This window comes from Chiloscyllium punctatum, chromosome 49, assembly GCF_047496795.1.
Source record: "Chiloscyllium punctatum isolate Juve2018m chromosome 49, sChiPun1.3, whole genome shotgun sequence".
Lineage (NCBI taxonomy): Eukaryota > Metazoa > Chordata > Chondrichthyes > Orectolobiformes > Hemiscylliidae > Chiloscyllium > Chiloscyllium punctatum.
Genome location: NC_092787.1, coordinates 14,707,852 through 14,735,346, shown reverse-complemented (window position 1 = coordinate 14,735,346; position 27,495 = coordinate 14,707,852). Strand labels below are relative to the sequence as shown.

At 37.1% G+C, this 27,495-nt stretch overlaps 1 protein-coding gene across 6 annotated transcripts in view; it reads left to right on the top strand.

Moving 5' to 3' along the window:
- LOC140469406 (disabled homolog 2-interacting protein-like) overlaps positions 1–27,495 on the top strand; it is a 705,419-nt gene that overhangs the window by 342,876 nt on the left and 335,048 nt on the right. The window contains exon 1 of one of the 6 annotated variants that reach the window (XM_072565893.1): positions 414–722. The exons of the other annotated variants lie outside the window; for them this stretch is intronic. Coding sequence (XP_072421994.1) covers positions 602–722 — 121 coding nt within the window. The 5' untranslated portion in view covers positions 414–601. Of the gene's footprint in view, positions 1–413; positions 723–27,495 lie in introns of those variants that run through there. 6 annotated transcript variants of the gene reach the window in all.

The following is a 27,495-nucleotide window of genomic DNA, read 5'->3' as shown; positions in this document are numbered from 1 at the left end:
ATTCCAAAGTTCACCTTTAATTCAAGTTGAAATTGGATTCATCTGTTGTCCAGCTGTGAACTTGCCTACTTGACCCGAACTCCTCTAATGTTAACTTGATTGGCTCATTTCCGTACTGCCTTTAACTCAGTATGGGCCCCATGTATTTTTTGAAAACCTGGAATAGATTCCTACAGATTAACTGCTTGCAGAATAGCTTGTGTTAATGTTTTAACTTATGACTTAATAGATGGTGGTAAAATTGAAATTGTACAATAATTTGTCTACATTACACTTAGCAGTAGGATATGAATGTCTGATGTATTTCTCTTACAATAGTATAAGCTATCATAATGTGAATGGAAGAACTCCAGTTCAGGATTTTATAAAGCTCAACTTTTGTTCTCTGGTCCATAGAACGCTAACTGCGTACAGTTTCCAAATGCTTATCTTCTCATGGTGCAGAAGTATGACTAGCAACAAGCTTGGACAAGCTTGCACTTTAAAAAAGTCCTGTTATGGAGTATTGCTACATGCATTAACCCTAATGAAGGGCTCACAGCACTGAGGAATTTGATTTGTACAGAGTAAAGAAATTACTGACAAAGAAACAGTTCACAAAATGTCAGTTAACAGCAGAAAAACCTCAGGACGTCCATCCTATTACTACAGACTTTTGGGCAGGTCACGTCTTCAGAGACAACGCAGTCGTTCCAGGAGTCGCAGCAGGCCAGGAAACAGAGGTAACAGAGTGTTAATCAAACTGCAGTGCTGCAAAGTCCTAATCTGCCTCCTGTTCTGGCTCCATATTTAAAACCTTTTTTTAGTATTATGAATGTGAAATTTCAAGAAGAACCTTACATACCTCCAGTGGTTTGCTTCCTATATTGTATTTTATTGCTGCAAAATAAATGTCAAAAATATCTCCATTTAAATTCTCAATTCATGATAAGGCTGTACTTTACTGCAATCATACTGAAGTATAGCTGAATTTTTTAATGGTTACAATATAACATTTAATCTTAAAACAAGAACTGATATTAACTCAAAGCAATAAGTTTTATTTATGAAAATACAATGATCAATCCTCAGATTTGGACAATTAACTTTCATTGAGGATCCAGATCACTGCCTGTGAGGATTACAGTTTGATGCTACTGTAGTCATCATACTTTCTAAATAACAGTTATAAATTTTGACTCTTTTTAACTGCTGATTTTGCTGTTTGCTGCATTATTGTAATGCAAAATTACAAAACATGCAAAGGTAATAACTTTTTTTAATGGTAACAGTAAGATAAGTAGAACTGCTATCTTCTTGTCTTTTGCAAATGAAATCGTATTAAGATTATCCAATTAAACTAAGGCTAGAAAATACAGGAAATCATACTCTGGAGATTTATTGATTATTCATTTTGGTCCATAATTGGGATTACTCCGTATATTGGCAAAGTCTATTGTGAAACTCAAGTGTATTATGTGATCAAAGATGTATTTGTCAGTGTTGTGAGGATTTCTTTTGTACTGTGTATAAATGGTCTAAAGTAACTTGACGAAAGTATAATTATTGCTGAAGACATAATTCTTGTAATTGTGTGTGCGCTGATTTAGTGAAAGTTCGTGGCAACACACAATAAAGGTCAAGTCACTAAGTCTGTTCTTGTGTGAAGGAGGTGTAGCTATTGTTAACTCAATATTGGTTACAGAGGTATTTGTGAAATAGAATGAAGTGCATTATTCTGAATTGACTTATAATGCACACTCTTGTAGAACAGAAAACTGAACATTCTTCACTATCCAAATAAAATTCTACTATAATTCTATTGTAACCTTTAGTAATAATCTTGTATTTCTTGATAGGGAAAGATTTCCTCTATTGACTTTAAAGTTCTTTATGTTTCTATTTTGAAGATGTGTTCAGAGCAGACTATCATATCTCTCATCTGATTTGGTAAAGAAAGGACTTCAAAGGTTTCTGTTTGAGCAATGCATTGCAAATATTGACACACTCCCAGACCTTCACGTTCCAACTTGCAAAAGAATACATCAGCTATGTAAGGGAAACAACAACTTCACGAAGAATTTTTTTATATAAAAGCCTGGATAAGCAATGATGACATTAATTTCCAAATAATTCAACAAATTAAATTAGAATTAAAAATTGTGCTAGAGGTATGCAACGTGCCTGCGACTCAGCTGGATTTCTGTGTTAAGTGGAATCTTAGAGTTAGGGTTAATTTTCAGGCTTTCAGTGACCTCCAATAGGGCCCAAAATGACAAGTGGTAAGTGCGCATGCATGTGCAATCTGCAGTTTTTGAATGAGGACAAAGAAGAGATGTTCTTTAGTCACACATGAAGCAAGTGTTAAAACTATTTGAATATGCAGGTAAGTGGTTTTAATACCTAATGAATCTTTGGTCCAATATCGTTTTGCCATGGGGCAACCGATTCCAAAGAAATCAATCCTAAACATTACCAAGGCTTTTAAAAATGAAGGCGGGTTATTAAAATCTGTAGACAGAACAATGATGCTGCACAGACCCAAGATTGCCAATCTTCATAACATGCTCTCCTTGCAAACTATGTCCACCAATCTTTCTAACTATAGATTGTGACCATTCTTGCCCCCCTGCTAACCCATTATTCACAATCCTCTATGTTACTGAGTACCTCTCCCTAAGCCCAGTCATCCTCTCCCTGTGGATCCAATTGTTCTTCAAGTCCTCTCACGACCTTTCTGCAGACAATAATTTGCAACCTTTAGCTATTTGCTGTCCTCCTGTAATGTTGGCTTCATTCTGATGAAGTTTGATGCACAGTATCTGGGTCTGTTTTGACCCACCATTCTGCTGCTCCAATTGTTTTTTATCTTCTTAATAATTCTTTGTGATATTAAGTTTTACTGATTAAGAGGCATGTTTAAACCTAAGTGAATATTAGCGAGTTTTGAGAAGATTTGTAGCTCCGGTTGAGGTTCTGGATGTGGGTTTGCTCGCTGAGCTGGAAGGTTCATTTCCAGATGTTTTGTCACCGTACTAGGTAACATCTTCAGTGGGCCTCTAGGTGAAGCACTGCTGCTGATTCCTGCTTTCTATTTATATGTTTGGGTTTGGTGATGTAATTTCCTATTCTTTTTCTCAGGTGGTGGTAGATGGGGTCTAACTCGATGTGTTTGTTGATAGAGTTCCAGTTTGAATGCCATGCGTCTAGGAATTCTCGTGTGTGTCTCTGTTTGGCTTGTCCAAGGATGGGTGTGTTGTCCCAGTCGAAGTGGTGTCCTTCCTCATCTATATGTAAGGATACTAGTGTGAGAGGGTCACGTCGTTTTGTGGCTAGTTGGTGTTCATGTATCCTGGTGGCTAGTTTTCTGCCTGTTTGTCCAATGTAATGTTTGTTACGGTCCTTGCACAGTATTTTGTAAATGACATTAGTTTTGCTTGTTGTCTGTATAGGATCTTTCAAGTTCATTAGCTGCTGTTTTAGTGTATTGGTGAGTTTGTGGGCTACCGTGATGCCAAAGGGTCTCAGTAGTCTGGCAGTCATTTCAGAGATGCCTTTGAAGTAGGGGAGAGTGGCTAGGGTTTCTGGATGTGTTTTGACTGCTTGTTTGGGTTTGTTGCTGAGAAATCAGCAGACTGTGTTCATTGGGTACGCATTCTTTTTGAATACACGGCATAGGTGATTTTCTCTGCTCAGTGCTGTAGTGTGTGTTGGCTCGTTGAAATAACGTTCTGATGCAGCTTCGTTTGTGGATGTTGGGATGATTGTCTCTGTAGTTCAGTATTCGGCCCGTGTGTGCTGTTTTCCTGTAGACACTGGGTTGAAGTTTCCCCATTGGTTGTTCGCTCTACTGTTGAGGAAAGCAACAACAAACTGTCATTCCTAGATGTCACAGGCTGAGTGACTGTGTTAAGCCGTACTAACCGTCAAGAGCTATCCTAGCAGTACAGTGTAGTCCAAACTGCTTCAAATCACGAGCCATCATTGAATCCATGGAACATGTACTGCCAGGCAGTATCGGTAAATTATAGAATAGATTAGCTGTCGAAGGAACATCTGGCTTTCACAGTTTAGGACTTGAACATTGATCTTTTAAATCAATTTTTGATGTGTTCATTTTGACAATCTTATTTAAATGCAAGGCTTTGTAACTTGAATTTCATTTTCTGCTCTTTTAAAATGTACAAGAGTTTTTAACTGATAATGACCAGTAGAAGCTGCTATTGGAGCAACAGTCTTTGTAAGGCTTATTATGTTTTCATGTGACACAGATTACAGATTACAGATTACAGATTACAGATTACAGATTACATTACAGTGTGGAAACAGGCCCTTCAGCCCAACACATTATTGTCCAAGCGTTCAGTAAGTCTGCACATGTAGTAGGATTTGGTTACAACAATATACATGCTACCACATTATATATGAAAGTATAACTTTTTCAGACTTTATTAATTTTAAATATTAAAGTGACTATACATTATATAAATGATTATAGAATGCAATGAAATGTTTGCAGTGGAATGACAGAGTCAATTGTGAGGGAGCAGCAAATGAGTATAACATGTGCTTAGCATACCTTTTTATAAAACATCTTTTTAGAAATGGGCAATTGAATATATTGATATGAATTGCATTTTCTTAACTGTTTATTAATACGGACACTCATTTTAAGGCAAGTCTGACTCTGAATGTCCTGAGCTTGCTGTCTTCTATTTATTCTGTTGCTGCATAGTAAGTAGAATCTTTAGGTACCTTCAGGAAAGATTTTTTGTAAAAAAAAAACTTTCTGTTGCTTACCATTAATTCTCACATCGTGCTGTACATCTCAATGACTCTATATGCAGTTTATCATTAATGATTCCCATCTATATGAATGAATACCGTAGCTAGTGAAATTATGGTTGCATATTATATTTTTCTGTCAAGTGCAACACAGTTTGCTATATGTGGGATTGGTTATCATAACCTCTCATCATTTCTAAGCAAAACACTGAATCAGATTCTGACCTTGGACCTTTTGGTAATTGTTTTTGGTGCAATTAGAAATGCCAATGTGCAGTTGAATTTTGTATGTCATCCTTGTCTTTGCTGTGGAATAATAGACTTGATAAAATTGGCTAGTTGTAAATTATTCTCATGTAATTCAATTAATTGCTTTTTGGCATGATATTGTTACATAATGGTATTTATCAACTGTAACCATAATTGACTTTATTTGACTGTAATGCAGTAATTAGTGACAATTCCTAGCATCTGTGCATTATAGTTTCCCTTACTTCACACAGAGATCTAGCAAGTAAAAACACAATCAATGCTGTTGAAATTTGAAATGAGATAATCTAAATATATTTCTGTTATTCCTGGGTATTTGATTGTAAGGCTAGGCAGAAAAATAAAGAAACAACACCTTTATTCTGCACTTATGTCTTGTCTAAAAGAGTTAAAGTATAAGTTAGCCTTAAGTTTTTGAATTCTGCAGAGGTACACTGTGATGAGCAGAATAGAACTATGTTTGAAACAAAGGTTAATTTTGTAATTAGATAAGGTGGTTCTTCTTAACTTCTCCGCTTACCTGAAGTGTGATGACCCTCCGGTTAAACAACCACAAGTCATTTTTCTCTAATGAGAGAGCAACCCTACTGTATGGTAAGACCCACAGCCATTTTATCTGTACTCCTGATGTGTGTTGCAAATGCTCTGCAATATTGAATAAGATTTTAACATTTCAGTAAGTTATCTTTTTAAGTCAAACCCTACAGTTACAACTTTTCATGTATATCAAGGCTGCAATGTATTCAAAAATATAGATTTAATAATGGAAGGATATTTTATCAGGTGCCACACTGCAGATATAATTTTTCCTATTGATTTTTGCATATTGTAAATGGATTTTAAAAACGCTGATGTTATAGAACAAGGTTCATTCCAGTCTTGGTTGTATATTAAAACATATTAAATATCGTCAAAAATAGATGACTGAGTAATGCATCCTGTTATGCGTTGAAGGTCTGGGAGATGAACTTTAATTTCCTTCTGATGCTTCTCATGTACCTCATAAAGGAATGGTAAAGCCAAGAAAAACAAAGCATGTTCTTTCAGTGTAGTGATAACAACGTTTAACAAAGACTACAATTGCCAAAAACCTCATCTATTTGTTTATAAAGGAAAATATTACATAGATGGTTTGGAGTTGGAGATGACGTGTAGTGTGTCAAAGTTTGCAGATGAAATTAAGATGAGTGGCAGAGCAAAGTGTGCAGGGGAACATAGATAGTATAAGTGAGTGAACAAAGGTCTGGCAGATAGAACAATGTTAATAAATGTGAAATCATCCATTTTGGTAGAAATAACAGTAAAAAGGACTATTACTTGAGTGGTAAAAAATTGCAGCATGCTGCTGTGCAGAGGCACTTGGATGTCCTTGTGCATGAATCATAGAAGGTTGGTTTGCAGGTAGAACAGGTAATTAGAAAGGCAAATGGAATTGCTAAAGGCATTGAGTTTAAAAACAGGGAGGTTATGTTGTAGCTGTATAGGGTGCTGGTGAGGCCACACCTGGTGTACTGCATGCAGTTTTGGTCTCCTTACTTGAGACAGAATGTACTGGCACTAGAAGGGGTACAGAGGAGGTTCACTAGGTTCATTCCGAAGTTGAGGGGATTGACTTATGAGGTGAGACTGAGTAGACTGGGATGATATGTATTGAAATTTTAGAAGAATGAGGGGAATCTTTATAGAAACATGCAAAATTATGAAGGAAATAGATAAGATCGGCATAGAGAGGATTCCACTGGCAGGTGAATCTAGGACAAGAGGACATTGCCTCAAAATTAGGGGGAGCAGATTTAAGACTGAATTGAGAACGAACTTATTCACCCAGAGGGATGTGAATCTGTGGAATTCCCTGCCCAGTGAAGTAGTCAATGCTACTTCAGTAAATGTTTTTAAAGCTAAGGTAGACTTTTTTTTAACATTAAAGAAATTAATGATTATGGTGAAAGGGCAGGTAAGTGGAGCTGAGGCCACAAAAAAAATCAACCATGACCTGATTGAATGGCGGAGCAGGCTTGAAGGGCAGGATGGCCTACTCCCACTCTTAGTTCTTATGTTTAAAAAATGCCTTGCAGTAAGTTGTCTTTAAACTTCGTGTACAGATGGACAATGAAGCTGCATATGATCCATTAATAGTATCTTGGTTGTTAAATGTTTGAGGGTTTGAGTTACAAGGAGAGGCTTGGATAGGTTAGGACCTTTTGACTGGAGCATAGAAGGTTGAGGAGTGACCTTACAGAGATTTATAAAATCACGAGGGGTATAGATAAGGTGAATGGCAAGCATCCTTTCTCTTGGGTGAGGAATAACAAGACTAATGGACATATTTTTAAGGTGAGAGGAGAAAGATTTAAAAAAGACGAGGGAAGTTTTTGTTTCCACAGTGCTTCATATACGGAATGCACTTCCAAAGGAATTGGTGGATGCAGGTACTGTCACAATGTTTAAAAGACATTTGGATAAGTACATGGATAAGAAATGTTTGGAGGGATATCGATCAAGGGCAGGCAGGTGGGACGAGTTTAGTTTGGGTCATCACGGACTAGTTGAACTGAAGGGTCTATTTCCATTCTGTATGACACTATGATTAGGTTGGTACTCTACTCATTTGGAGTTAAGAATTAGAATGATTCTTAAAGAGCTTGACAGGATAAATGCTGAGAGGATGTTTCCCCTTTTGGTAGAATCTGCATCCAGATGGCATAGTATTAGAATAAAGGGGCATCAGTTTAAGATTGAGATGTGGAGGAAGTTTTTCTCAGAGTGTGAGTCTTTGGAACTGCTTCTCTCAGAGAGCTGTGAGGGTAGAATCTTTGTTTGTATTTATGGCTGAGATACATAGACAGACAGAAGAAAAGTGATTGATGTTTGGTTCTTGATCGGTGGGAAAATCAAGAATTACAGGGAAAATGCAGGAAAGTGGATGTGAAGGACGATGGATGAAGGCTAGTTGAACACTTAAAAATTAACATCACTGTATAATAACATTATACTAATTGCAACTACCAATACAACTAATACTAATTACACTATAATGATCACTGTTGTGCTTTGTCTATGTTAAACAATTACACACTCCACTGGCTTGATTTTTTTTTCTCTTTTGTTCCTAGGCTGATCAAGCTTTTGTTTCAGCTTAATAAAAGCTTTGACAAAGGGTCAGTTAGACTCGAAACGTCAGCTCCTTTCTCTCCTTACAGATGCTGCCAGACCTGCTGAGATTTTCCAGAATTTTCTCTTTTGGTTTGTTTCAGCTTGCTTTCTGTTGATTTCCAATGATTTCAGTTTAATATTATTGGGTACTTTGAAGGGAAATAAATGTCTGCAGTTGGTGCACGTGGAGCATTTTGTGATTTGTTTTCATAGTCATTAACTTCAATAGATTAACTCTAGATACGAAGTGATAACTAAAGCCATGGAATGTGGAGAATCACAAATGAATGTGACCAAGTGCTGTTGAACACAGAATGGTTTGGCATTTTTCTGGAAAGGTGTTCCCTCAGAATCTGCCAGGAATCGGATAGATGGCACTAGTCAAGCAAGCTCTTTGCTGATTATTGCCAAACAGAATCAAACCACTGGATTCTAATTTAAAGGAAGAGGTATTTCTTTATTCTTTTGATCAAGAGGAAAAGAATAAAGATATTGAGAGATGCTGGCACAAGTCAGTCCCTGATGCTAGCTAATGATACAATTTGTCTTCCCAGTGGGGTTAATGAAGGAAGATATATTAACTGGAAATATACACAGATGCAGCTGAAACAACAATAAAGAAGCTCTACACCATCCAAGACACTGTCACTCCTTCACTGCTAATGCACAGTGACATAATTATTACCCAAATGTAATCTCATCAAGGTTCCTTCGACAGTATTTTCCAAACCCATGACCTCTACCAGTTAAAAGGACAGGGACAGTAGATGCATGAGAATGCTACCACATGCAAGTTATCCTCCACGTCACACAATGTTCTTACTTGGAGCTATAATGTAGTTCCTTCACTGCCACTAGGTGAAAATGCCAGCACTTGCTTCATAATGGTATGGAGTGTCCCTACACCCAAGAACGGCAGTGGTTCAAAAAGGCACCTCACAAGCATCTTCTCCAGGACAACTAGGGAAGTATAATAAACACTGGCTTATCCTGCAATGCCTACATCCATGAACATATCTTTTTTAAAAGACTATGAACCAGTTCTATTATATAGAGTTGGATTAAAGGCCAACTGAGTAGAGAGGATGTAGTTGAAGTAATGTGACAATTCCTGATAGAAAGAATTGATTTTGTCGTGAAGAATAGCCTGGCTGGCTAAAAAATAGTGGCCTCAAAAATAATGGGACAACCAATAGAAGCAAAAAAATTTAGATGCTACTGGTGAAACGTCCTGGCTTGTTTCCTGACATTTTTGTGATTGAACCTTAGGCTCATAGATTTGGTTGAGAAAAGGAATCTATGATAAAGAGATGATGTGAAAATTGAGTAACCTGATACTATTTTGTAAATTTAGAAAGAAGTAAGGACAGAGTAAGGTAAAGAGAATGAGGTTGATTATGTTTAATCCATCTGAAGTTGACACATTTAATCCATCTTTTATAGAAATGCAGGTGATTCAGAGAGCTGTATCTGACAGCCTACTTCAAAATCAAATCCGAGCCATTGCCAAGTATTATATTTTAAAAGGCAAAGTCTTAATGAAACATCTTTTAAAAATACCACCTCAAATACCAGCGGATGAGGCATGAGCAGTAAACCATCAAGTGGTGGGTCCACCTAAGTCTTATAAAAATTTTATGTGGGGCTCACAAAACTCCAATGACAGGTCATTTCAATATTGGAAAAACACAAATTAGAGAATCTAAAAAAATTTTATCAGCCAGGAATTACACAAAGATGTAGTGTAATTTTGTGGAGAAAACACAAACTGAAATTAAATCTGCGGCTTCAACTTTGATACAAGCTTTCAAAGAACCATACAACAGGGTATTATTAGATTGTGAAGGACTTCTAACTAAAACCAGCAGTGGGAATCGGTATATTTTAACAATTATGGACCTTTTAATAGGGTTTTCTGAGGTACTGTCTTTGTGGAAAGTTATAGCAAAAGTGTTAATGAAGAGGTTAGTTAATTTTTTTTACAAGAAATGAATTACTCATCTGAATACAATCAGATCAAGTTAAAATTCTCTGTTGCAAGTATTCAATTAAATAATGAATAGATTGGGAATAGAATTTATTAGCTTATCATCCACAATCTCAAGGAGCTTTGAAAAGATGGCATCAAACTTTAAAGGCCAAGATTAGAACTCATTGTCAAGAATATCTTAATGATTAGGATAAAGGAATTAATTTGTTATTTTTGCCATCAAGGATGTCCCTAATGATTGCACATTATTGAATCCTTTTAAACATATATACAGACATGAGCAAAGAGGACCCTTAAATGAATTGTAATGGACAAGACCAAACCCTCTTCCAATATATCAAGGAAATAGCCTTGACCCTAACTTTTATCTTATTTAAAGGCAAGTATAAAGTGCTGTGTTCCAGATGTAGTTCGATTGATCACACTGCTCAGCTCTAAGCAAAATACATTGTAGAAATCCTACGATTCTAAAATGTGGAAAGAGGCCATTTGGCCCTCCACCCTATCCCATAACCCCACATTTATCATGGCTAGCCCATCTAGCCTGCACATCTTTGGACACAATGGACAATTTACCATTTCCAATTCACTTAACTAGCAAATAAAGTCACACAGCATGGAAATAGACCCTTTGGTCCAAACAGTCCATGCCTAACATAATCCCAAACTATATTACTCTATGGACAACTTACTGTATCTATTCAATGGGTTCAATATTCTTTTTATTTTGAGATGCTGAGAACGGCATGAAGTTGTAACCTAATGATTGCCTTGTAAAAATTGAACATACCTTTATGCTTCGTTACTTATAAACAAATGTAATATGGCACTGTTAACATTTCTGCCTTATGTATGAGAAATTTAACCAGGGTCCTGTCTGTTTTATCAGGTGATGGAAACGTTTCAAAAGCACTGTGACGGAGAGTTGCTCTACCACAGTCCAACATTTAACCCTCAACCTTACGTCATTATTTGTGGGCTTTTATGTGTTTGAATTGGCTGTACCATTTGCTTACAAAAAAAATTAATAACATACTTCCAAAACTCCTGAAAAAATGAGTGAATGATTCTGTATAGATCTAAGTTCATTCTTTCTCAAGATACATAAATCAGAATTCCATTTATCTTTTTCATGGCTTTTCCTTTGTCACCCTCATCTCTAAAGGTTTTTGTATTTACATTCTTACTTTTTTCTCTATTATTAATGTTCTTACATTTTACTAGATGAGTTCTCTTCTATATTGTATGGGCTGGCAGCTGTCACCAGTCAACTCATTTCTCCCTGCAATATCAGTTTATCCCTGCTCTTTGCTTTCTTTCTTCTCTAGCCATCTTTCTATCGTATATACGCGTGTAAAAGTCGACCCTACTATATCGCATTATAAACCTCTTACAAAGGAAACTGCATGTTCCCATTAACCCACTTAAAACAAAATTGCATTCACCCACTCATACCGGTAACCCTATTAATTGTTTTTTGTTTACTATATTGAGCATCCGTCCCTCCCTCTGTCTGTTTCTCTATCCGTCCGCTCCCCCTCCCCCCAACTTGGTTTACTACAGCATGTTTTGATTCATTCAGACTGGTATGAAGTCGGTTGCTTCTTATCGCATTTTGCTCACCATACATCCAAAAGTTAATATCGTTAAAAAGTTAATCATTTTAATTGTGCCATTATATCTGAATAAATGTGAGTTATATTAGCTACATATATCTTTTTAATTCTTTGACAATATTGTTGCTGAAGTTCATTACGTTCGAGTTTAAATGGAAGGGAAATGGAAGAATTTGGTGGGAACATTCAAGATGCTTCCACATTCAGATTTTAATAAATGTTTCATTTTAAGTGTGCCACTATACCAGATCATGGTGATGTTGAACAGTGTGATTTTGCAGAATTTCATTGAATCTTTGACACGTTAAATTTTCATACTGGTATGTGTAAACAAAATTTACTGCCAGTAATTCATTCATGTTTCTCTTGCTTTTATCCAGTAATTATCTTTACCATAACTCATTGTGTTTTTCTTCTTTACCCGGCATTAGTTGAGCGACCAAATTGACTTCTGTTAATATTATGGTATCTCGAACTGCAGCATGAATTTCAGCCCCTCAAAACTAGTGCCTGTGTAATAGTTGACCCTATAAATTGAACCTTTAAAAATAATCTGAAAAAATTTGACTTTAGCACAAATGTACATGGTATCTACAATTCATGGTTTCTACAATATGCCTTTGCGTGGCATTTTATTGAAACACCTGACAAAAATGGCATTTGTATTTCTCTTTTTTTAAAAAAGTATTTTGATGCCTGAATGGAGTATGTCATTCCAAAAATAATATCCAAGAGATTAAAGTACTTTTTTTTAAATGCATTGTTTTAAAGTTGCTATTTGAAGTTCAGTAGTGATTGGACCTTGAGTTCATGTTTAGAAATACAAGCTTAGTAATACTAACCTTCAATAAGTGTCTTTCTATGCTGGCCTCTGGCTTGCTGCTTCAGGAGTGGTGAACCTTCTCAGGTTAGTACTTAAGTATTTGAATGGCACTTGATCCAGCCATTTTTCCTGCTGGCAGGGGCAATAGGCATAATAAATACTCACTTTTGAAGATGCCCCCTCACAGTACAAAAGAAATTCTGTCTGCACATTTAACACTGTCTATGTTAACTTGCAATAATGGCTTATCCATTATGTGATAAGAACTTGGACTGTTTGTATTGAAAGAGTCATCCAGTAGTGCAGTAATTTTTACTACAGACAAAGCATGCCTTATTTTCAACATTTTGAACAGCCTGTAACATTTCTCTTTATTTTTAGAAGGACATAGAGAAAATCAGTGGGTGATACTGATCTTTTGATTAAAATGTTCATTGCTGTTTAATGGTTACATAGCTTGTTTAATAAATTAACCTTTTGATAAGTTGGTTTTTAGACATGTTAGAAATCAGAGTGCAGTAATTCCTCACTTAATATTGTAGTTTCAGTCTTGAAAAGTGCAATTTTAAATGAAGCAATACTAAGCAAATCAGACTTTCCCTTCCCAACCAATGTAAAATTTGTAGTTAGGTTCAGTAGTATCTTTTTTTTTGTCTGAAAAAGATTAATACATTACTCTTATGTTGAAAAACTTTACATTGCAAACTTCCAATATTTATAAATAAATAACTTGTTAAAAAAAAATTTAAAAATAGAAAAGAATACATTCTAATGCTTCCAATTTACTCTCACTGACCCTTCTGCCCATGGGCTAAGCTTCCCTCCCACCACTTTAACCATCTTTTACATCATCTTAACCTTTCCTCCTTCCAGCCTCTCACATTTACCTCCTTGAGGGAAGGCTCAGATGAGTGGTGAGAAGCAGAAAGGGCACCTTTATTTTGTTGAGACAGCTGGCAGTGACTGAAAGGGTTAGTGAGAGGAGGGTCATAGAATAAGAGCTTGTAACAAAATGACATCAGTAAGATCAAGCTAGCCTCTGTCAGACTTGCCACAAAATAGTATTCAAGAAAACTTTGGATACAAACTTGAATATAAGATCACGTTGACTGCACAATGTTAAAGTGGAAATGGGGACTCAAGTAAAAGCAAAATGCTGTGGATGTTGAAAGTCTGAACTAAATGCAAAAAATACTAGAGAAATTCAGTAGGTCTGGATGATTTATACCAGACTAAAAATCCTTAATTGTTTTTCTCCCCAGAAATGCTACCAGACCTGGTGAGGTTCTCCAGCATTTCTTGTGCTTATTTGAAATGGGGAATTACTGAGTAAGGTGAAGTTCACTGAAGCTGGCTGGGAAAGGAGAATGAGTTAACAATCAGCACTACAGTTTTGAACCCCTAGCTCTAAGTTAGGCTTCTTTTATATATAAACTGTAAAGTTTAGTTACCCAAGGGTGTATTTTTTTGTGGTGGGAGGGGGTGGTGGTGGTGGAGGAGGAGGAGGAAAGAGAGCCATTATAAATTTGTAATGAGAAATGGGATTCCAGTGTACCCATTTTTCAGTTTTATGCCAGACTCATTGAGGGTATCATTTCTGGTCTCAAGAGGCAGACCTACCATGAAAATATGGTAATTGGCAGAGTGTGTAAAATTTCAGCTATGCTTTAAATTTATTATTTGTGCCAGATTTGGAACTTCAGGAAACCTGACAATTGAAAGGAGATGAGAATGCAGTTTTCCACCAATCTTTATGTTCCAGACAGAGTAGAACTATTTCTCTGACCCTTAAGCTAATCTGTTTTGTAATTCATGTGATCAGGCCTCCAACATTTCCCATGTCATCACCATCCCTCCTGAACATACTACCCTGCTTATGAACCAAGTCTCCTCCAAACTACCATGCTGTATTTCAATAAATATCCAACCCCAATATTCAACATTTATTTAAATTTCATTCTCAGGACCCGTGTGCAAGTGATCAGGTCAGTCTTGGCTGCCTTTAAGGTGGTGATGAGCTTTTGTTTTGGTCTGATCTAATATGTAAGATGTAGGTATTTTGACAGGATTGTTCAGTAGGAAGTTTCAGAATGTTGCACTGTGACATTGAAGGAACAACTATTTATGACGTGGTTTGCTGTACATTGGGGAAACAAAGCATAGACTGGGCGACTGCTTAATAGAACACCTATATCCTGTCTCCAAAACTACCCTGAGCTTTCAGTTGTCTGCCACTTCAACACACCGCCTTGTTCCCTGGCCAGCATCTCTGTCTCAGGCTTGCTGCACTGCTCCAGCAAAGTTAAACACAAGCTGGAAGAACAGTACCTCATTTTCTACTTGGGAATGCTACAGCCTTTGGACTAGTATTGAGTTCCACAATTTTAGGGCTTGAGGTACCTTCTCCCATGTCCTTATCCCAATCCCCACATGCCAGGCCTTGTTATCACATGGTCTGCTATTACACATAACACATTGTTTGTCACTAATAGTCTCCATTAGTAACTATTCATTCTCCTAGGCTGACTGTTATCTACTCCTTTGTCCTACTTCTTTCTCTCTCTTTTTGGGCTGTATTTCAGCCTATCATTTATTCCTTACCACTTGTCCGCCACGCTACGTTCTGCATAAAACCCAACTTTTTCCTAGCTACAATCAGTTCTGAATAAGAGTCACTCGACCCAAAATGTTAACTCTTGATTTCTTTCCACAAATGCTGCCAGAACTGCTGAGCTTTTTCAGCAATTTTTTGCAACTATTTATAATATCCATGTCAGAGTGTGAGTGTACGAGTTATGAATTACAAAAGTATGGAACTTATGAAATTGAGTTTTAGGATCTGTCAATTAACAAGTAGAAGGTAAAATAAAATGAATGCCTTGTAGAGTATTTTGTTTTGCAACTCATTAAAGCTATCCTTAACTGGAATAAATTGCTGAAGGCTGCATTACAGTAGTCTTGCACTTATTTTCAGAATTCTGTAGTGTTTTAAAGTGATTTGAGTATGTGGATGCCAAATTACAGAAACGCAATTCAATACATCTCGAATTGAAACATTGTTATGATAAGGTACTGGTCTTTCAGTGGGCTTTCCAATTATCATCTCGGGTGCACTGACAGGAGATTATGGCTTTTATTGATGCTACTCTCCTGTTCCCAATTGTACTTTGGTATATGTTCAGGGGTATGGTGGGAGGTTAAGTTCTGTGTGTGAAATGTCTCTAACTCACCCTGTATGCATGTTACAGTTTTGAGGGTGGCATGTTTCATGGGAGCTAAGTGTCCCTTATATGAAGAGTCGGACACTTCAATAACATGGCACTGATTGTTGTGGGAGTCGCGTTAAAATTCATTTTTGCTGAGCATGTTTTACAGAAAAAGGAAAACCTGGCTGTGAATAGAATGTAAGAATGGCCAGTTCCACAAGGTAATTGCCTTTCTCAGCACTATTCATGTGCCTGGAAAAGAAGCAGAAACATTGTCCCCAATCCTTCAGGGAGGCCTTTTTCTAAATACTGCCAAATTCTCTTAATCAGTTATTTCTTCCACCAATCCTCCATCTTGTCACCACTTTTGATTGCTGACCTTTACCTGCTGTCAGTCTCCTGATTATTGCAGCTTCTGTTACTATATCATTACAATGTGTTTAATTCGTGTTCAGTGCTGAAGCAAGGCTGCGTGCGAGTTGTTGGAAATAGTAAACTATTGTTTTGGTACACAGATTAGCCCTTCTAACTTAAATAAAAGTGAAAGGACATTTTAACTTCATTGTCTGTTTAGCTTCTTGGCAAATGGTTAACTGAATTTCATGAAAGCATTCCAGTAATGTTCTTTAAAACTCACTTCTGGTTCTTGTAAAAATCCTCTTGGATTCAAAATAAGCGATGAATGTGCTCTTTGTAAATATTCTACATATTGTACTGTACAAAACATAAATGCTTGCAATATTTTAATACTATATCTTATGAATAAAATCTGAGTGTATCACTAATAGCATGATTTTGTATATGTAGCCCAATAATAATTAAGACTAGTATAACATGAGACTTTTAGCTGAGCAAGTGTAAAAGCCATAATAAATTATATATAAATAGACTGTAATGAATTTTTTAAAAATCAGAAAATATAAATGTTGTACTTATCTTTGAGACAAATGGTTAGTTATCTTGAAGATTTTCTCTAATACTGGACAATTCTTTAGGATTAGTGAACCAAAACTTGCAGCCTTTTTTTAAAATGAAGGAATATTAGTTGCAGTCATAGAGATGTACAGCACAGAAACAGACCCCTTGGTCCAACTTACCCATGCTGACCAGATATCCTAAATTAATCTAGTCCCATTTGTCCTCATTTGGCCCATATTCTCCTCAACCCTTCCTATTCATATACCCATCCAGGTGGCATTTAAATGTTGTAATTGTACCAACATCCACCACTTCCACTGGCAACTCTTTCCATACATGCATGAAAAAGTTGCTCCTTAGGTCCCCATTAAATCTTTCCCCTCTCACCATAAACTTATGTCCTCTAGTTCTAGACTCCTCCAACGTAGGGAAAAGACCTTGTCTATTTATCTTATCCATGCCCCTCATGATTTTATGAACCTCTATAAGGTCACCCCTCAGCCTCCAACGCTCCAGGGAAAATAGCCCCACCTTATTCAGCCTCTCCCTATTGCTCAAATTTTCCAATCCTGGCAACATCTTTGTAAATATTTTCTGAAATCTTTCAAGTTTCACAACATCCTTCTCATAGGAGGGAGACCAGAATTGTGTGCACACTATTCCAAAAGTGACCTAACCAATGTTCTGTACAGCTGCAACATGATCTTCCAACTCCTATACTTAATGCTCTGACCAATAAAGAAAAGCGTACTAATTGCCTTCTTCACTATCCTATCTACTTGAGACTCCACTTTCAAGGAACAATGAACGTGCACTCCAAGATTTCTTTGTTCAGCAACACTCCTGGGACCTTACCATTATATGCATAAGTTCTGCCCTGATTTGCCTTTCCAAAATGCAGCACCTCACATTTATCTAAATTGAAGTCCATTTGTCACTCCTTGGCCCGTTGACCCATTTGATCAAGATAGTGTTGTACTCTGAGATAACCTTCTTCGCTGTGTACTACACCTCTAATTTTGGTGTCATCTGCAAACTTACCTACTATACCTCCTATGTTCACATCCAAATCATTTATATAAATGATGAGAAGTAGTGGACCCAGCACCGATCGTTGTGGTACACCTTTGGTCACAGGCCTCCAGTCTGAAAAGCAACCTTTCACCACCACCTGTTTTCTACCTTCAAGCCAGTTCTGTATTCAAATAGTTAGTTCTTCCTGTATTCCATGTGATCTAACCTTGCTGACCATTCTACCATGAGGAACCTGGTGGAATGCCTTACTGAAGTCCATATAGGTTACATCCACCACTCCTCCCTCGTCAATCCTCTTTGTTAGTTCTTCAAAAAACTCAATCAAGTTAGTGACATATGTTTTCCCACGCACAAAACCATGTTGTCTATCCCTAATCAGTCCTTGCCTTTCCTAATGCATATAAATCCTGTTCTTCAGGATCCCATTCAACAACTTGCCCACCAGCGATGTCAGGCTCACCGGTCTATGTTCCCCCACCTTAGCCAACCTGCAGTCTTCCGGCATCTCACCTGTGACTATCAATGATCCAAAGTCAACTAAGAATGTTTCGGCCTTGGTTCAGCCTGGTTGAAATGCATTGACATAATATGAAACTTTAATTTGTGATTCAAATTTTTGTAATACAAAATAGATGTAATTTCATCTGGTCTGCTAGAAATACATTTCAAGTTCCATGTGACAAACTTTATTGGCTCTTTCAATATACACAAGGTTTTATGGTCGTGTATATGTTTAAAATCCAGATTCCAGAGATCAAGTAAAAAAAATCTTCTGGTCCAAGTATACAAACCAGTTTATTTCATAATTATTTTTCATTTTGTATTTAGAAAATGGTGATTTATTTGCTTCAATTATGTGACACCTTGTGATGCATTCTGTGAATTCCTGAAGCATCTTTAAATCACATTTTTCCTTTAATTTTGATCCTTTAAAGAAATATTGAAAGTGATTATAGTTATTAATTATCCCATTAAATATTACTCTAAATTTAGATGTTTGTTCTTATTACTTCAACATTGCTTTGCATAGAAAAGTTATTTATACAGTTACTGTGATGGAATTCCATTGTATGACTGTGTTAAAGGTAGCTGGAAGCAAAATTAGATTTTTGTGTATAAATACATGTGTGCTGTTTTACTTTTAAAGCTAAAGCTGAATGGTGCTAGGTTGGCAGCTGACGCAAGTTTTACTAGCTGCAAGAGAAGGACTTGGTCTCAAATTTCTATATTTTATTAATGTTAGTTAAGATAGGAAAATACCATTTGAAGGTGTGACAATTCCCTCCTGTGGATCATTGATCTTGAATATGATGGTGATATATTTCTGCATAATTGTACATGTCTTGAAATCAATGTGAGGTTCATGAATTTCAAATTACAAATAGTAGACTTAAGCTTTTAGTTTGGGAGGGCTCTGGAGACAGACAGAGCACAAAAGTCTGAATCAAAAAACCATGGGAAGCACAGGGATATCCGGAATAGTAAAGAACTGAAAATAAGTTGAACAAGTGGTAAAGCGATATTCACTGTTATGTTTAGGAGCTGAGTGTAGTTTTAACAGCTCAGACCCTTTGCTGCAGACATTATACTCAAGTTTGTGATGTTCTTCTAATACTTTTTATTTCTACAGCACTTTTAATGTAATAAAAGTCCCAAAGTATTTTACAGGAGAATTTTAAACAAAATATGACAACAGTCTATAATGAGTCATTATATCTCTAATAACGAAAAGCTCTTTCAACAAGGTTACTTTCAGGAATGTCTGAATGGAGAAAAGTGAGGTGTGAGGGAGGAGTTGAGGTGTGGGGGCAGGATTCCCAAACTTTAGGCAACTGAAGACATGGCCACTGATGGTGGTACAATTTAGAAAAAAAGGTTGCTGAGGAGCCCACTGAGTTGAGTACAGAAATCTTGAAGTTGGGAGCAGGTTATAGAGATAGAGATAGGGATGGGAGAGGTTACGGGAGGTCCAGAAAAAGAGGATGAACATTTTAAAATCATGACATTGCCTGCATGGGAGCCAGTAAGCAAATATATAGGTAATTGATGAATGGGACTGAAGTGATTTAGAACTTGGGCAGCAGAATTTTGGATGACCTTAAATTTATAAAGGCTAGCATGTGGGAAGTCAGTCTGAAGTAGAAAGTGCATATAGCATGAAAATAGGCCATTTGGTGTGATCATCCATGCTAGTTTTAGTTTTCACTCAAACTTCCCTCTATCTTTCCTCATCCTATTCTACCATCTACTTTCTTCTCCCTTATTTGCTTGTATTGCTTTCTCTTAAATACCTCAATACTATTTGCTTCAACCATTTCATGCAGCTGTATATTAGGCTTGAAACATCCCTGTGTATTATTTATTGACACTGAAGCCTCATCCATGTCTACTGCAGTTATTTTAGTGTTGCTTGCATGCAGGACTATGCACTGATCATCATACCAATAGATACACTTAGGAATTTGAGGTATGTGTATTTTATATTTATTTTTTCCCCCAGTCTGACCACTAAGTTTATAAAGATAGGATCTCTTGTAGATTGGAGCAATATTGTATAACAATTTCATTGTGCATATTACCTGTAGCACTGAAAATGTATCACCAATGTCACTGAAGTATCCATGTACTTCATGTAACCTGCACTTCAAACAATCGTAATCTGTTACAGCTGATGAGCTTCCCTAAACCTGAGAACCATGACACACCTGATGTGAAGTCCTCACAATTTTTATTAATTCCTTGTCAGATAGACATTGCTGCTCTGTTTGGCAAAGCAGCAAAGTGATAGATTTTGCTGAGAGATAATGGCTGGCTTGTGAACTCTGCTTCCTCCAGGAGCAGTTGCATCAACATACTGTTATTAAAAATATTTTATAAGATTTATAGACAAACAATCAATGTCAAAATCCTTACTTGTGTTGAAATTAAAAAGATGCTTGGAAAAATTGCAGCAATGACAAAGTAGACCATAAGCATAATGAGAACCAAGTTAATAAGTGTTTCTCATCAACCTGTTTGGAGATGTTATGGCACACCTCTGGAGCAGATAGGTATCGAGAGCCCATTTGTTTCAACTTATAATGCAAGTATGCATGTAGCCTTTCGCTGTTACTTGTTGAAGTATCGTGGACAGCAGCATTCTAAATGATACCTAATTATGCAGCTAGGTCATTCAAGGTTTTCGTGCTTCAAGCTTTAAGATCTCTATCCATGGTTTCAGCTGTACATTATCACTTAAATTGTCACTTAAACTTGTCCAAAGTTGTTGCTTGTACAATGACCTGTTTCTCTTGCGGCAAGACTGCAAAGAATAAGCTTGGGTTAAGATCTGTCTGCACAAAATGAATTACAGGCTGTAATCTGCATACTTGAGACAGATACTTGCCATGAAAGCTAAACAGCGGTTTTACTGTAACAGCTTTCTTTTACTTAATAATTTTCTTGGTTTTTATTCTGGTCAGCTGAGATCTTCAAACTGATGAGTATGTAACAATTTGCAATCATGCTTGCTGAACTAATTACCCTTGTTGAATGTACTGTCCTGTGTTATACAAAACATTATCTTTTCTTACCCTTCATGGACGAGGATTTCCAATTTTTGTTAAGTAAGTTTTTTAAATATATATATATATATATCTATATAGTTGAATTTTCGCTCAATCTACTAACTTACTTTCTTTTATGTGTGAGCCAAGTCCTGTGTGTTCTTTAAATGAAGCAATAGGAGAAGATATTCGGTCTCACACTTTTAGTTTATTTTAGCAGTAAGTGGATAAAGCATACAGAGCTCTGAGTCTAGACCTTTCCGTCCCTGACAAACTATACAGTGTGTCAGTTCAGAAAAATACCACACCCTTCTGTCCCTGACCCAGTCTTTTATATAATAAAAAATGACATGCAATCACTGAGGTGGAATCATCTTCTGATTGGCTGTTGATCTGACTCCATTCTCCGCCTCCTTGCATTCCCGGATGTCTGACCCCACGTGACCCCGTTTTGCCCGTGAAACGGAGTACCACGTGAACCCGTTTTGCCTGCGAAACCGCGTACCACGTGACCCTTGCACGCCTCCAGCGCGTGAAACAGAGCATCACATGACCTTGTTTTGCAACGGAGCGGAGCACCACGTGACCTCCTTCTGCGCGCGCATAACGGAGCATCCCCAAAGGCTTCCGAATGCCGAGTATATTTATATTCACAGCCAGCCATATATTTATAAGTAAGCCATATGTTTACTATATAATATATATATATTGTTCTACAATAAATTTTGTCGCAGTAATCAGTTACCTGCTTTTGCTTATGGAGACATGGGTTTAAATTCATAATTAACTATATTAAGTACTTGTCAGCATTCTAATAGTTGCATTGAGCAGCCTCTTACATATGCAAAAGTATGCAAGATTCTTACTTGGTACTAATATTGCAATATTATGGATGAACAGCAGAGACAACTTAACGATGCCTCATTCGGAAGTTACATTACCTCCTGAATACTGTATCAATTTCAATTTCAGGACTGAGAAGGAAGACTTTTTAAAATTTGTTTGGTGAAAAACTATTTTTAGATATATACCTATCAATAACATCTCAAGGCTGCTGACGTACTTCAGATTTTCTGGTTTGATTTAAAGCAAAATGAGAATGCAACAGTAGAAAGTAATTGTGTTTCAGAGAAGCAGCAACACAGCTTGAAATGATGATCTACAATAGAACAACAGCCAAATTCAGTTTTTAGTCAGCTGTTTATCCAGCTACATCTTGGTTTCAAAGTCCTTTCCCATTATACCATCAAATTTGAGTCTTGTTTTTGCCGTTAGTAATCCTAGCTTATAAGTAAATAGTGCATTTCCCTTTATTGTTACTTGTTTTGCATGATTGTTTTGGGAGCAGGTCTGTTTGAACAGCTGACCACATTGCAAATTGAAATACTGGAGTTTTAACAAATGTTTGATAATCTTTCTTTTGTCTTCAATTTAAGTGTAACTTTCTAGACTATTCAAATAGGGCAGACTGAACTGTTAAAAACAGTAACTGGAAACTCAAGATAATTTACGTAATCTGACAGTATGACATCCTCATCCAAATCATTTAATATAAAGGCAAGATTTAGGTGGGCAAAGAATCAATCATATTTCAGAAATGTTGGGAGTATACACCATTCAGGAAAAAATTATAATGTAAGAACACTTCTTGTAATAAATTTTGACTGAACTAGTTTTACCATTCTTTTATATTACTTACATTAATCAACAATTTTTAATCATTTTAAAATAAATTTATCAATAAGCTAATACTTTTACAATAATTTATGTAGAGCTACATTCCTGCAGCAGAGGACCGTTATACATCAAAACATTTCCACTCCATTCTAAATGACAGACTACAAGTTGTGATGGGGCAGTTATCGTAGTAGGTCCTTTCAAAAATGAATTATTCTGAAACATGCTGCACATATCAATGAGAGACAGGATTATAGGATATAGCATCTTTTGTTAATGATTTACAGCCATATTGATGTTAGGGTTTTGCTTTGAAGCGGAAAGAAAGGGAAAATTATTCACTTTACAAAATAATATCCATCTAAGGGACTTCAAGAATATGTTTTCATTTTCAACTGGGGCAAAAAAAATTGTCTGATTTCTTGAGTTTCCAACCATGCTCTGTAGAAAAATTGGGGATCGCAAGCAATCAGAGTTAGAGTGGAGGATTGAGTGGCTGGAAGAGATTGAAGTGATGGATCTTGGAGGGATTTGAAAATAAGGATGAGAATTTTAAAATCAGGATATTGTCCTTGGAGGTATTGTGGGTTAGCAAGCAGAAAATAGTTGGGGAAATAGAACTTGCTGTAAGATAAGACATGCAGAGTAGATTTTTTGATGACTTCAGGTTTACACTGGGTATACAATATCTTAAGTTAGCCAGCAGTGCTTTCGAATAGTGAAATTATAGGTTTTAAAAGCATGAATAAGCACTTTGGAAGCAGGTATGCTGAGATGGAGGCAAAATCTTAGAACCTCATGTTAGTGTCAATTGTAAGAAACAATAAACCTGTGAACAAACTGGCTTAATCTCAAATTGTTGCCAGGAAAAAGAATGAAGCTGGTAGTTAGTGGATGTATTTTGAAGTACAAACCAAAAGTTGGCTTCAGTTTTCCCAGTATTTAAATGATGGGAATATCTGTACTGGATATCAAATAAGTAGCCTGTTAATTTAGTAAAGGATAGAGGCATCAAGAAAAATGATTAATAAAGGAGGGGGCCGAATGAAGATCCAGTGGTAACAGAGCAGAAAAAGAAGTCATTGCAAGTGATTTTCCGGCCATGGTTAAATAAGAATGGTGAAAGCAGTTTAACCTGGCTGTATGATAGTGGAGGTGACTTTAAGGAGGATCATCTGGTTAGTCATGTCGAAGGCAGCAGACCGGTTGAGAAGAATGAGATGGGGAAGGTATGCTTACCTTAAAACAGAATACTGTGAACGCTGAAAATTTGTAATAAAAACAAAGTGCTGGAGAAACTCAGCAAGTCTGGCAGCATCTGCGAAGAGTGAAACTGAGTTAACATTTTGATTTCAGTATGCCTCTTCAGTTTACCTCTGTTGCTGTTACATAGGATGTTATTTGTGACTTTGCTAAGAACTTTCATGACTGGAAGGGGCACCAACCAACCCCATCTTCCTATGGCCATCTACTTCAACTCCCCAACCTGCTCCCCTGAGGACGGGCGACAAACTGGAAGAGGAACACCTCATCTTCCGCCTCGGGAGCCTACAACAACATGGCATGAGCTTCAGATTTGCCAATTTCCAAATCTGCCCCTCCGCTCTTCCCCCCCCCCCCCCCACCCCATCCCAGAACCAACCCTTCAACTCAGATTTGCCCTCTTGACCTGATCAACCTGTTCATCTTACTTCCCACCTATTCATTCCACATTTCCCACCAACCTTTCACCACCACCTCCGATCTTCACCCACTTATCGCCATTCCAGCTAGTTGTCCCCTAGCTACCCCCATTTATCTCTCAGCCCCCTTCTCCCTTCCTATTCCTGAAGAAGGGTCCTGCTCGAAACGTTAACTCCCTTTGCTCATCGGATGCTGCATGACCTGTTGTGCTTTTTCCAGCACAGCACTTCATGAACTTTGACTCACCAGCATCTGGAGTCCTCACTTTCTCTCAATATTGCATTAAATGAAGACTACCTGTAAATGCAATCTTTCTTATTTGTTCTGTAGTTGTCAATTTACATGTAGTAATGCACAGAGATCATTTGTTGCCAACTTGGTCCTAATATCCTAATATTCACCAGACTCTTCATTAAGGAAGACTAAGTGGAAAAGTTTAGATGAAGCTGAGACGTGGTGGGACAAAATATACAACATTTGGTTCTTAAAATGAAATGACTGAGTGCATGTTCTACTGTTGCATTCAGAAATACGCTGTGATTTTGCAGCTTCCAAAACTTGTCCAACCATAATTTGTGTACAGATTGTTGATCCTTACTGGCTTATTATATTTTGTAATAATGAGAAGGGGGGAGGGGTTCTTTTGTTTCCTCTGACCTTTTTTTAACCCAATGTTTGGAAATTGTTCACATTCATTAGATTTTCTTTCTAATCTGTATGTAGCAAAACAATATAAACAAAGGATATTTATTATAAAATTTGGTTATTACAAATCTGCAATACTTTGTAAGTATTACCTAACATACGACATTGTCATTTATGGTTTATTGTAAATGTAAAGTTATATCATTCTCATCATGCTTTAATTCATTCTAGAGCTCTGTTTAGAAGCCCAATATAGGCAAGTTGAAGTTGCCTATATTGGTTTATAATGATTTGACAGTTCTTAGCTTTGCATACTATAATAAGGATGAAAGCGTTAGTGGCTGTTTAATGGGGCTACTGATTTTAAAGCCTGGATTAATGCTGCAGAAACATGAATTCATATCCCACCATGATGGCTGTGTGAATTTAAATTCAATTCATTAGTTTTCAATGCAGATGTCTTGATCTCGATGATGATCATGAAGCTGTCAGGTTGTAGTTAAAAATCCATCTGATTCGCTCATATTTTTCATAGAAGGAAATCTGTTGTTCTTAGTCTTACCTACTTGGGACTTCAAAACCACAGCAATGATACTGACTTGTGTTTGCCACAAAGGCCTAGCAAGCCTTTTTATCGTGTCAGGCCATCACAGAAAAGAATGAAAAATTGCAGATAGACCATTTCCCTGGTGATACCATTGATCAGAAATTTGATTGGACCAGCCACACAGTTACTGTCACTATAAATAACAACTCTGAGGTGGGGATTTAAAGCTTATCCACTGTATATAGGGCATAAGTTAGGATTGAAATGGAATACTTTCCATCTGCCTGGATGAGTATAGCTCCAGCAACATTCAAGAAGCGCAACACCATCCAGGACAAAACCCACTGGACTGGTATTACCATAAATGTACCCTCACCATCAATTAGTATAAATTGGCTGCAGTGTGCATACAATGTCACCATAACTCTTACAACAAGTTCCAAAGCCGCAATCAATCATAACTAGAAGAACAGGGACAGCAGATATATTGGAAAATCACCACCTCAACATTCTCCATACACCATTATGACTTGGAAAAATATTACTGTGATATAAATAGAGCCTCCACCGGCTCAAAATCCTGTAGTTCCGTTCCCAACAGCATTAACTATGTATTTACACCACATGGACTATGGCTGTTCAAGAAGGTGGCTCACAATTAACTGCTGAATGGCAGTTAGAGGTGAGTAATAACGGCCAGTGTACCCCTGAGTTGAAAGTCAGTTTAAAAACAGTGATGGATAATTTCCTTTCTGCTGCAAAGTAGCATATGTTCTATTCTAAACCAGTGTAATAATTTGATATCTACAGCTCAGTTTTCAATCACAAATCTCAAAGACAATAAAATGCTTTTTAAAACCTATTGCTAGAAGCTGGTTACCATGTGACTGACATGAAAGAATGTAAGCACATTTTTATGTTTAGTTCTTTGAGAAGGTGACAAAACAGGTAGATGAGAGTAAACTGGTTGATGTGGTGTATATGGATTTCAGCAAGGCATTCGATAAGGTTCCCTACAGTAGGCTATTGTACAAAATGCGGAGGAATGGGATTGTGGGAGATATAGTAGTTTGGATCAGTAATTGGCTTGCTGAAAGAAGACAGAGGGTGGTGGTTGATGGGAAATGTTCATCCTGGAGTCCGGTTACCAGTCGTGTACTGCAAGGGTCGGTGTTGGGTCCACTGTTCGTCATTTTTATAAACGACCTGGATGAGGGCGTAGAAGGGTGGGTTAGTAAATTTGCAGATGACGCTAAGGACAGTGGAGTTGTGGATAGTGACGAAGGATGTTGTAGGTTACAGAGAGACATAGATAAGCTGCAGAGCTAGGCTGAGAGGTGGCAAATGGAGTTTAATGCGGACAAGTGTGAGGTGATTCACTTTGGTTGGAGTAACCGGAATGCAAAGTACTGAGCTAATGGAAAGATTCTTGGTAGTGTAGATGAGCAGAGAGATCTCGGTGTCCAGGTACACAGATCTTTGAACGTTGCCACCCAGGTTGACAGGGTTGTTAAGAAGGCATACAGTGTTTTAGCTTTTATTAATAGAGGCATCGAGTTCCGGAACCATGAGGTTATTCTACAGCTGTACAAAACTCTAGTGCGGCCGCACTTGGAGTATTGT